Source organism: Mauremys reevesii, linkage group 3, assembly GCF_016161935.1.
Source record: "Mauremys reevesii isolate NIE-2019 linkage group 3, ASM1616193v1, whole genome shotgun sequence".
In the NCBI taxonomy this organism is placed as follows: Eukaryota; Metazoa; Chordata; order Testudines; family Geoemydidae; genus Mauremys; species Mauremys reevesii.
Window position 1 is genome coordinate 103331331 of NC_052625.1, and position 12149 is coordinate 103343479.

A 12149-nucleotide genomic window follows, 5' to 3' on the forward strand; every position below is an offset into this window, starting at 1 on the left:
AAGACAGGTTTCAGAGTAGCAGCCGTGTTAGTCTGTACCCGCAAAAAGAACAGGAGTACTTGTGGCACCTTAGAGACTAACACATTTATTTGAGCATAAGCTTTCGTAGCCCACGAAAACTTATGCTCAAATAAATGTGTTAGTCTTTAAGGTGCCACAAGTACTCCTGTTCATTTTATAAAATGACCTGAAACAGCCATCAGATGGGAGTAACTTTTAGTCACTATCACCTTGTAACAGATTCGGACAGTGAGCAATCATTTGGACCAAGGCAATCCACCCATCACTTACCCTTTTCAAAACAAACAAAAACAAAGCAAATGTTAATGCCTCATTCAGAGCTTCAATCAATATTGCATTTATATTTAGATGTTGAGCACCCACAACTAGAGCCAGCGAAAGCTCTGCTCCTGCTGTGTAGACACCTAATCGATGTCCAGGTTTACAAAATGTTCACCATCCAGCAGCTCGTACTGTGACACTGTGGCCTGATTTTCAAAAGGACGTGATACCCAAATATGCTGAGCTCTTTTGAAAATGTGACTATTTATTTTTAGTGGTAAGTGGTAACTGAAGTCTTTTTAAACCGGGGTCCCAATGGTGGCTGTCTGAAAATTCTGGCCATAATGTTTGGAAACAACTCCCTGCAAATTCATAAATTGCTAGGGATATTTAATAATGAAAGACCAAATGTTTTTCTCAATCTATCACAGCATTATCTCATACTGTTCTAGTAGTATTATTTCTAATGCTAGAGGAGCACCACAAGGAAACAACAACACAGCAGGCTCAGGAAGAGAGAACAGATAAAGCTGCAACTCAGGCATCTAATCCACATCAACAGCAAAGTCATCCCCTCCAGGAAGAGAAGTGTAACTCAGTGGGTGATGCTAAGGAAAATGAATGTTGCAAACAGCATATGGTTATCACAGCTTACTGCAAAAACGAAACTGCTGTGAGAAGAAGAGGGATTTTTCCCTATGACTGCTTGTGTACAGAGCATGGGCATGGTTAATTAAGAACATGGGGGTAGCCACTTGTGGACCTCTAACTCTTTGTCACCACTTGTATCAGCAGCACAGTGTGCAAGAGGCCTGGTGGAAGGAATCTGCAGGAGTCTTTGGGTTAGGGGAGAGAGGCTAGTTTACATATGCCTCTCGGTGGAATGGTCTGCAGAGTGTAATTCTGCGGGGAGCAAGTTATGACCGAGAAGGAAGCAGAGAGGATTGCCTTGACTCAGGCTCCGCAGGTCTGGAATCCCAAAGGTAGATAGGTCCCTGCAGAAGTCTCTGGGCGAGGGGGAAAGGATGTGGTTGATATGCTGAACTTGTGTTAAATAGTTTTATTTTGAAGAAACCAAAGTCCTGAAGAAAACAGAACTGAAAATCTGTGGCTGGAGAGTGTTTTTTCATGCATGGGCCAGAGAGTTAGCCCACTGGCTTACATGCTCAAATAAAAGACTAAGTTAAAGGGAGATAAGAGATCGGTGGACAAACAGAAGGGGTAAGAAGCTGCATCACAATGAATTAAAATTTAGAGCTTGGAATAGAATTCTCCGGTGTTAAAAGACCCACAGATGTTGTGAAATCCAGCCGGAAATCAACATGCAAATTTCCTGCAGTGGGGGACATGCAGAAATCCACCAGAACACATAGCATTGTTCAGCTGATCTACTATAAATGCTTAGGAATGTTTCAGAAGCTTGTGCTCAGTCTCACAGCATCCAGAACACAGCCCTGGGTTCCCACGTTACTATCGTTTTTCACAGCACTAATAATCACGGCTGGCTACCAGGCTGCAAAATTAAACTTCTCAGCTCCCGTTCCCATCACTATCTTGCTCCTGGGTATTCAGCCAAATATTTCCTCAAGACCAAGATAACCATGAAGTGTGAAATTAACTAGCTGGGATAAAAACAGATTGCATCAGTTTTGTAAACTAAACCGAACTGTATGCTTAAGGTTCTAAACTAAGCCAGTGAGCCAGAGATGGAGCAATCCTGCCAGGGGCACCGGAGGCACTACACACTGTGTAGTGAGGAGTAAGCACACTGCCTCAGGGGTGCTTGGGGAACGGAAGGGAGGATCATCCTTAGCAGTTACAATTCTGACACTTTTTCTACAGCAAGTGTAGCCTGTGCTCTCCCTAGTGCTGCTCCCTGTCCGTGGGTGGGACCGTGCACATGAAGGGGAGGGGAAAGCACAAGTCCATGGCTATATCCCTCCTCCACACTGTTGCCCAATCTGGAGCCAGACTGGCAATCTTCCTGCCTAGCACTTCCATAGCTCCAGCGACCCAATTACATTTGCCTTCTGTGTGGGTGAACTGGAGCGGGGAGGTACTTAGAAGCTCTCTATTCCCTCTTCTCCACTCTAGTGTACCTACACAGGACAGCCACAATTAAGCTCTTCATTTTCCTTGAAAGGCGCTGGGTCATTTTCCTTTTAAAAAACATTGGAGTTCACAGAGTAAATAAATGATCTATAACAAGATCTAGGTTTCTCATCTGCAAAGGCTCAATAATCAATTACCCGCTGTATGTAAAAACTGTCAGCAGCTCCTCATTATCCTTATGCCAGGGAGGAATTTCCTTTTAAACATGCCACTTGGATGACTGACACCACATCATTATTTCAAATAGCAACAGTTACATTATTAAGCTGCCAAAGGGAATTTTTTTTACAAAATGTGAGAAGCATCTGTAAACTGACAAGTAGCAGATGGGTTTATAGTTTATAGAATTGTTTGGCAGCACACAAGACTGCTTGGAAGGTTTTTGTTTTTTTTTTGGTTTCATACACTTTTGCTTAACTCATTTTACATTGTATGTTTTAGTCTATTGTTTGCTCCTGTTTCTCTAACTCTACAGATCACCATGGGATGGTTCTTCCTTTAACTCCTAACATATTCCATTTTCCACAGCGTTGCCAACTCTTGCAATTTTACTGAGAGTGTTGTGATATTTGTTGTTTTTCTTAAAAGCCCCAGATCCTGGAGCCATGTAAGAATCTCACTTTTTATTTTATTTATTTATTTATTTATTTTAAAGTTCCTAGCCCTCCTGGTTGTGGGGAAAACTTGAAAACATGAATTTCACAGACTCAAAATCCAGAAGACGCGTAGAAAGAACCCTCCACATTTTTTTTTAATCTCATGATTTTTTAAATACACTTTGGTCTGTCAATATTGATTACTGCAGCATGCCCTGATACTAAATGAAAGGAATTAATCCTGCCTCCAGTCCTCAGATGCATGTCAAGTGGGCAAAAACTCTTCTTTAAGATTTATTCACAAGTACAGTACCTCTGAAATGCTTAAGAGCATCTGCCATGGGATTGTACTTCCTGAACACGTTACCCCTGAATTTTCTAGCTAACTCTGACTCTCTCATATCTTGATTATTATGACGGAGTGAGAGTTGTGATCAGAGAGAGTGGCATGTTCCATGACCTGGGCATAGGACAGTGAGCCAGGAACTCCCACATTGCAATTCCAGTTCTGACACAGACTCTTTCTAAGGCCACGAGCACATCATTTGCCTTAAACTCCTACTGAAGTCAATAGGCCCAATTGTCCTCTCACTTAATGTGGTGTAAGTCAAGAGTAACTCCAGTGAAGTGCAATGGGCTTATAGACTGCTTTTGCTCAGTGCGTTCACCACTTCTTGCAGGATCGGCCCTCTAATATTTCCCTCGTACTATTCAAATTCAAAGTGCTTTGTATCCCCTATGTCAGTGGTCCCCAACGTGGTGTTAGATATGTTAGAAAAGAAACAACAATTACAGGACAAATCCTGTGATCCTCACTCAGTGTTCACTCTTCCTTATGCCATCAAACTCCTAACAAAGTCAATAGAAGTTTGAGTGAAGACAGTATAAGCTAAACTGACTTCAGGATTTGGCCAAATAATAATGTTTAGCATCAGAGGGGTAGCCGTGTTAGTCTGGATCTGTAAAAGCAGCAAAGAGTCTTGTGGCACCTTATAGACTAACAGACGTTTTGGAGCATGAGCTTTCGTGGGTGAATACCCACTTCGTCGGATGCATGCTCCAAAACATCTGTTAGTCTATAAGGTGCCACAAGACTCTTTGCTGCTTTTCATGTTTAGCATGTATACATTTAGCATGTATACATTGCCTTCTTACAGACATGGGATCAAATTTTCAAAAGCATGTAAGTGACATAGGAGCCTAAGTTCAATTTTCAGAAGTGACTTGACACTTAGATGGCTGAGACGCATTGAAAGTCAATGGGACTTAGCTTCCCAAGTTACTTTTGACACCGAGACATAAGCTCATAAATCACTTTGGGCACTTTTGAAAATTGTACACATGAACTAATTTCTTCAGCAATCCTGAAAGGCTAATGAGTATGTATAATGGGGCTTAATCACCATAAGCTGCAAGGCAAGGGGAAGAACCCCAATTAGTTATGCTCTGCAGCTGGGGATGTGATTAACTAATTACCTCCTGCCTAGAGAAGGCAACACTAGGCCTTATAAGTAGCCTGAGGGAGCTCAATTATGAGAGGTCTCTCTAGTCAGGGGAGAAGCCCTGGGTTAGGGCTTAACAGACAGGATATAACAGGGGAACTAGTGAGAGGGATGGAAGGGCCATTAGTTTGAAGACTTGTTTGAACCTCCATTTGGACTTACTCATGCTTCCCTAGAAAGGTTTTAAACTTTTATGTGACTTGACTAGAAGGCCAAGCCAAGAATGCCCTGCGGGGGAGTTAGACAGTTTCAGGTTTGAGGAAAAGCTTTATAGAGGGTACAGGAGACAAGGGCTCTGTGCAATGCTGTGACCAGCAGGGGCGGCTCTAGGAATTTCGCCGCCCCAAGCACAGTGGCACGCTGCAGGGGGTGCTCTGGCGGTCGCCGGTCCCGCGGCTCCGGTGGACCCGAGCCGTGGGACCAGCGGACCCTCCGCAGGCACGCTTGCGGGAGGTCCACCTGAGCCGTGGGACCAGCGGACCCTCCGCAGGCACACCTGCGGGAGGTCCACTGGAGTCGCCTGCCGCCCTCCCGGCGACAGGCAGAGCGCCCCCCGTGGCATGTTGCCCCAAGCGTGTGCTTGGCGCGCTGGGGTCTGGAGCCGGCCCTGGTGACCAGCAATGAGGGGGTACCCATGAGGCAAGGATGCACTCTTACACTATGTATTATTATCCTCATTTTACAGAAGGAGAATCTGAAATAAAGACTTGCCCGAAGCCAGAAATGGACTCAGCACTGGAGTCAAGGATTAGAAATCAGACCTTCCTGGCTCCCACTTCTGTGCTCAGACCACTTCCCCCTTTATGACCCATGAAGGTTTGTGAGAATAAGAAGGATTTATTTGTTTACCTTTTTTATCTTCTTTTTTTCCTTCCACAGCTGATGCTTTGGCAGATAAGGAGCCATTGTCTTCTGTGGTCTTTATTACATTTTCTTCCTGGATGGTTTCTTCACTGATAGTTATGGTGTGCCCATTTGAGGTTTCAAAATTTACTGTTACATCACCAGCTAAAATGAAGATTAAAAAGCTGTTATCCAATTTTACACCATGCTCAAGAGCAAGTTCTCCATTTGTTGTCAACTCAGTGATTTTTCAGGTTTTACGTTTCCACGAAAGAAAAGCACAATTTCACATTAATTTATTTTATGTATAAAACATTTTGACGAAGTTCTACTCTAAGTGACTCTGTAATAGTATGTTATAAGGCTCCCCATTCACTGAGTTTGTGACTTCCAGATCACATTAACAAGTAACACAGATTATTATCATCCAACTTCCAGCCCTTCAAAGCGAACCTTGAGAGACAAGATGAATTCTAAGTCATGCATCAGACAAGTAATAAAGATTATGCAGACCAAATTTTGCCCTAACTCTTACAACAGATTATCTTTACTTACTAATATTTAACTACGGTTTCCTCAATCCTCTTAAGAACCTTCCCTTAACACACACATCCTCCCTCCAGTGCATCTTGCTCCTCACTCTTTGCCTCCAAACACCTGGAGGATGTTATCTACTTATGCTGTCCTTGACTAACTACAATCTCATTTCCACTCCTCCACTTCTGTCCTTACTAAGATCATCAACAATATTCTTTCTGGTCATTTATGAGACCTTCTCTTTTACCTTTCTTCTCAGGTGTCTGCTGCCTTTTCCCTCCTACTGAATTCTCTCCCTACTAAGATTCTATTACTCTTTCTATCTCAGTTCTCTTCTTCTGTCTCCAAAAGCTGTTTTGTTGACTTTTTCAATAGCTCCCTTTCCTCCCCCTGCTTTGCTGGAGTCTTGTGGCATTCAGTTCTTGGCCTACCCTGCTTTCCCTTTATTTCATCCTCTTACATAGCTTTTCTTACCATCCTTATGAATCTCAAATCTTGGTCTTTATCCTTGATCTCTCCCATTGCTCAGTCTTATGACTCTGATTCTATCATTCTGGCTATCGAGACACCAGCTCCCACTCAACTTGATAAAAATAGATCTCCACTTTCTTAAATTCTTCTCCCTTCCTTGTTCATTACTGCTGATAATTCCACAATCTTCTTTTTCACCATGCTGTTATAGTTGACTCCTCTGTCTCACCTTCAGTCCCTCTTACACTGAGACTGTCACAAAAACCCATCCTTTCCTCTCTACCTCCAAAGTTAAATACCTTCCCCCACAGGCTGTTCACCTGCTGCCTTCACTGGTATAAACTTGTCCTCGCTGGCCTCACCACTTCCCCCCTCACTCTTTAAGCTACATAAAATGCCCTCACCAAAAGTATCTCCCTCACTGATTGCCCTTATCATGCCTCTCACCCACCACCACCACCACCTTCCACATCTGGTTCAGACTTCTCATTTTCACCTTCAAGACCTGGCAATTCCTTTAACCTGTCTACATCTCTGTGCTCATTCCTTCCTCTTCTCCATCCTGCTTAACCATTCCCTTCCCTTCCCTTCCCAACTTTTACTTTCCTGTCTTTGTATGCCTTCTTTCTCAGAGCATCAAGCGTCTACCCTGTTTTCTTTTAGATTGCTCTTTAAAACATACATGCTTATCACATGTAAAGCAAGAAGCATTCTAGGAAGCATAGAAATGGACAGATGCCCCTTCTTAAACAGGGGGAAAAATATTTCACCTTCCCATCCTTTTCTCTTTTTGTACTGACCCAATCTGAATGAAATTTAATGTGCATTACAACAGAATACCGAGTACTCTGGGGTGGGGGGAAGGAAGGCTAAAGAAATAACTCCCATTGTATGTCCATTTTTAGCTCATTTATTTTAAATCCGGTTCTAATCAAAGATAGAGATTAAAATATTGCAGTTTACTGCCCTTTCCCACCAAAATGCAATTTACAAACATCAATCAACTAAGCCTCACAGCACCACAAAAGTTGTATTTTTAGAAAATCAGTTTTACAGATGAGTAAACTGATGCACAGAGCAATTAAGTTCCTTGCCCTAAGCCACAGAGCAAGACAATAGCAAAGACAAGCTTGAAACCCAGATGTACTGAGTGTCATGCTCTGATACAAACACACTGCAATGGTGTCAAGAGACACACCCCAGCACTAGCAGGTACAAAAATAACCTCGTTTCTAAATATGAATGTATATGAAGCTGCAGGGAGTATAAATATTAAGCTATCCCTGACTTCACATCTAACATTCACTACACTGATTTCTTGGGTCAGTCAGAGTAAAACTTTTCTTTTTTTTAGTGGAAATCTATTTTTAGAAATATTATCAGAAACTGTCCTCTAAGACTTTTATATTCCACTAGATTCTTAGTCAGTTCCTTTTACTGTTGTCTTTTTAGTCTTCATGACAAATGGATTCATTTTAGGAGATGGAAAAGCATTGCAGTTACTAAAATTATATTAGACTAAGATTTTATTAGATCTAGAGTTTTTTTTTATTAAACCAAGAATAGTACAAACTCTACCACTGCGAATAGCAGAAACAAACAACATTTTAAAGAGAGATGTGCATACTGATGAAAACCTTCAGGTATAATTAGGGTGACCAGATAGCAAGCATGAAAAATCAGGACAGGGCGTGGGGAGTAATAGGAGCCCATATTAAAAAAAAGCCCCAAATATCGGCACTGTCCCTATAAAATGAGGACATCTAGTCACCCTAGGTATAATTGGACTTAGGTAACAATGCTTTACACATTCTTTACATAATACATTTTTCTATGTTTACCATTTACTAAACCTGGTTGTGTTTTTAAACAAAAAGGAGTTTTCCTCAAAGCTCCTTATGCCTCTGTTATTTGAATGTAGCAGGTGTGATGGTGGTGGTGTGTGTGAGATCCTACACCTGCTACCTCTCAATATTGGAAACACCAGCTGTTGAGCTGCTTGCTTTGGTTTACACTTGTGACACACAGGGTATTTCTACTCTGCAATCAGACACCCGTGTCTGGCCTGTGTCAGCTGATTTAGGCTCACAGGGCTCAGGCTAAGAGGCTGTTTAATTGCAGTGTAGACATTTAGGCGTGGGCTTCACTCTGAGCTGAGGAACCCCTCCCCCCACCTCGCAGGGTCCTAGAGCCTGTGCTCCAGCCTGAGCTCTAATGTCTATATCACAATTAAACAGCCCCTTAGTCTGAGTCAGCTGGCATGGGCCAGCCATGAGTTTTTAAGTGCAGTGTAGACATACCCCAACTGGTAAGTGGCAGGGCCCCAAAGCCTTTAGCTTTCTCATCCATAATCGCCATATCCTCCTCCAGCTGTTTTGGAAAGAACTGCTCAATTCAAAATATCCTCTGAACCACTGATTCCAAAAAATAACAATAAATACTTGGCACTTTTCATCTACAGATCTCAATCTGCTTTACAAAATTGCTAAGTATTCCAGAGACCACAGAGAGGTTAAGTAACTTGTCCAAGAACACACAGCAAGTCAGCAGCAGAACCAGGAACAAACTCCAGGTCTCCAGACTCCAAGTTTGGTGCCCTATCCACTTGGTCAAACTGTCTCTCCCACTTCCTGCCAGTGTTTCGCCAAATCTGCCTTTTTATAGCTGGATAGCTGATATTCATTATAAAATGGAACAACATGATAATAAGGTTCATGCTTAGAGTTTAAGATCTAAATTGTAAGTTATTTGTCATCACCTTGCTCAGGCATTTCCTTCAGAACTCCCTTTCTTATCAGCTCTTCTCTGCTTTGTCTTGTCGAAATCTTCCTTTCCAACGCTTAGAAAAAGAGAAAGCACAGTTAAGAATATATCCATTCTGGTACTGAATGTAAAATTAAAACAAAAACAAAAAAACACTCTGCACACTCCTTGATTTTGCTGGAGAAGGCTATTTTTTCAGATCTCACACACTGGGAAATATTATTTATTTTATTAGTCAGACAATAACCAATATCCTCAGCAATAATGTTGCTTAGCATAACCTGTGCAATACCCTAACTGTATGGGAAAAACAGCTTTAAAAGAAGTTAATATGGCCTGTTATAAACAGAAACAAAATTATCATTTGGGCTGGTTGTCACAGCAAAAAAAAAAAGCAAAGTCATGTTTTTAGGTTGAGGAAAAAATCATGGCACACATTTTAATTAAGTTTATTTTTCATTAAAAATAAATAGCTTTGTAGTAATTTAAAAACATATAAAGATAGTAACATACCCACACAAACAAAACACACACCAAAATAGAGCATAGGGTAAAAATTGATTGAGACATCTTGGTAACAGCAGACAGTGCAGGATGAAAGAGACCATGAGTGAAATTTTCAAAAGCACCTAACTGACTTATGAGCCTCAATTTCATTTTTAAAAGTGCCAGGCACTTACAGCCAGATTTTCAAAGGTATTTAAGCGCCTAAAGAAGCATCTACTGGGATTTTCAAGAGCACTTGGGTACCTACTGCAATTGAAATCAAATTAATTAGGTGCCTAGTCACTTTGGAAAATCCCAGACACCTATCTGCATCTTTAGGTACCTAAATACCTTTGGAGATCTGGTCCTTTGAAATCCTAGATCTCACTGAAAGTCAATGGGACTTAGGCACATAGGAGTCCAAGTCACTTTTGAAAACAGAACTTAGGTTCTTTTGAAATTCACAAAAATCATGGCCATGACAACCATACAGACTAATGCCCATTTCTTGCAAAGAGATGTGTGTTGGTGGACACTTATGCCTCTGGAGAGTACCATTAAAGTCAATGGGACATGACAAAGAAATAAAGGCCCACCTGTGCACATACTGTTGAAAGATTGGGGTCTTAACCATCATAAACCATCAGGTTTATTTATGATGATAGAATGATACATTCAGTGCAGTACTATCACAGGGGGAGGCAACCTATGGCATGTGTGCCAAAGGCAGCACATGAGCTGATTCGCAGTGGCACTCATGCTGCCCGGGTCCTGGCCACTGGTCCAGGGGGGCTCTGCATTTTAATTTAATTTTAAATGAAGTTTCTTAAACATTTTAAAAACCTTACTTACTTTACATACAACAATAGTTTAGTTCTATATCATAGACTTATAGAAAGAGACCTTCTAAAAACGTTAAGATGTATTACTGGCACGTGAAACCTTAAATTAGAGTGAATAAACGAAGACTCGGCACACCACTTCTGAAAGGTTGCCGACCCCTGTTCTATCACATAGGTTCCAGGGACAATAAAGAAGGTATGTAAAAAACTGCTTACTTGTTTTACTAATAACAATTTAGATTAAAATAAAATTCTTGCAGTTTTCAAAATCTAATTCACTTAGTTTTTACCATTTATGTTTACTGCTTCCTTTTTGCATTTCACTTGCCCTGGACAGTGAAAGTAGACTGATCAGTATCCTTTTTTGCTCATAGGGCCTGATCCAATCTCCACTGATATCAATAGCATTCTTTCCACTGATTTCAATAGGCACTGGATTAGACCCATAATCTGGTTTTACTCTCCAGTTCTCATGATGATGTTTTTCCAATGCTACTGGGTAACACTTGAATTAAAAATTGTTTTAAATGAAAAATAAAAAGAACCATGAAACACTTCCTTTCATATTAGGATGCAACTCTTTACACTTTCAAAGCACTATATTACCATTACTACACATACTACCTAGAAGATGATAAGGTGATAAATAACAGTCAGCATGGATATGTCAAGAACAGATTGTGTCAAACCAACCTGATAGTTTTCTTTGACAGTGTAACAAGACTTGTAGATAGGACAGAAGTGGTAGATGTGGTATATCTTGACTTTAGTAAGGCTTTTGATATTGTCTCACATGACCGTCTCACAAACAAAAACAGAGAAATACAACCTAGATGGAGCTACTATAAGGTGGGTGCATTGCTGGTTGGAAAATCATTCCCAGAGAGCAGTTATCAGTGGTTCACAGTAATGGTGGAAGGGCATAATGAGTGGGGTCCCGCAGGGATTGGTTCTGGGTGCGGTTCTGTTAAATATCTTCATCAATGATTTAGATAATGGCATAGAGAGTGCACTTATAAAGTTTGCGGATGATAGCAAGCTGGGAGGGGTTGCAAGTGCTCTGGAGGATAGGATTAAAATTCAAAATGATCTGGACTAACTGGAGAAATGGTCTGAAGTAAATAGGATGAAATTCAATAAGGACAAATGTAAAGTACTCCACTTAGGAAGGAACAATCAGTTGCACACATATAAAATGAGAAATTACTGCCTAGATAGGAGTACTGCGGAAAGGGATCTGGGGGTCATAGTGGATCACAAGCTAAATATGAGTCAACAGTGTAACGCTGCTGCAAAAAAAAGCAAACATCATTCTGGGATGTATTAGGAGGAGTATTATAAGCAAGACACAAGAAGTAATTCTTCCGCTCTACTCTGCACTGATTAGGCCTCAACTAGAGTATTGTGTCCAGTTCTGGGCGCCACATTTCAGGAACATAAGAACATAAGAACGGCCGTACCGGGTCAGACCAAAGGTCCATCTAGCCCAGTATCTGTCTACCGACAGTGGCCAATGCCAGGTGCCCCAGAGGGAGTGAACCTAACAGGCAATGATCAAGTGATCTCTCTCCTGCCATCCATCTCCATCCTCTGACGAACAGAGGCTAGGGACACCATTCTTACCCATCCTAGCTAATAGCCATTTATGGACTTAGCCACCATGAATTTATCCAGTCCCCTTTTAAACATTGTTATAGTCCTAGCCTTCACAACCT

The 12149-nt window shown here is 41.4% G+C and overlaps 1 protein-coding gene across 7 annotated transcripts in view; it reads right to left on the reverse strand.

Moving 5' to 3' along the window:
• The window catches only part of PHACTR2 (phosphatase and actin regulator 2), a 154134-nt gene that overhangs the window by 43079 nt on the left and 98906 nt on the right, over positions 1–12149 (reverse strand). For all 7 annotated transcript variants that reach the window (XR_005596107.1, XR_005596108.1, XM_039529990.1 and 4 more), the window contains 2 exons: positions 9102–9182; positions 5342–5500 (listed from right to left, as the gene is read on the reverse strand). Coding sequence is in view for 5 of the 7 variants with exons in the window: in XM_039529990.1 (XP_039385924.1) it covers positions 5342–5500; positions 9102–9182 (240 nt within the window). In the remaining 2 variants the exon portion in view is untranslated. The remainder of the gene's footprint in view (positions 1–5341; positions 5501–9101; positions 9183–12149) is intronic.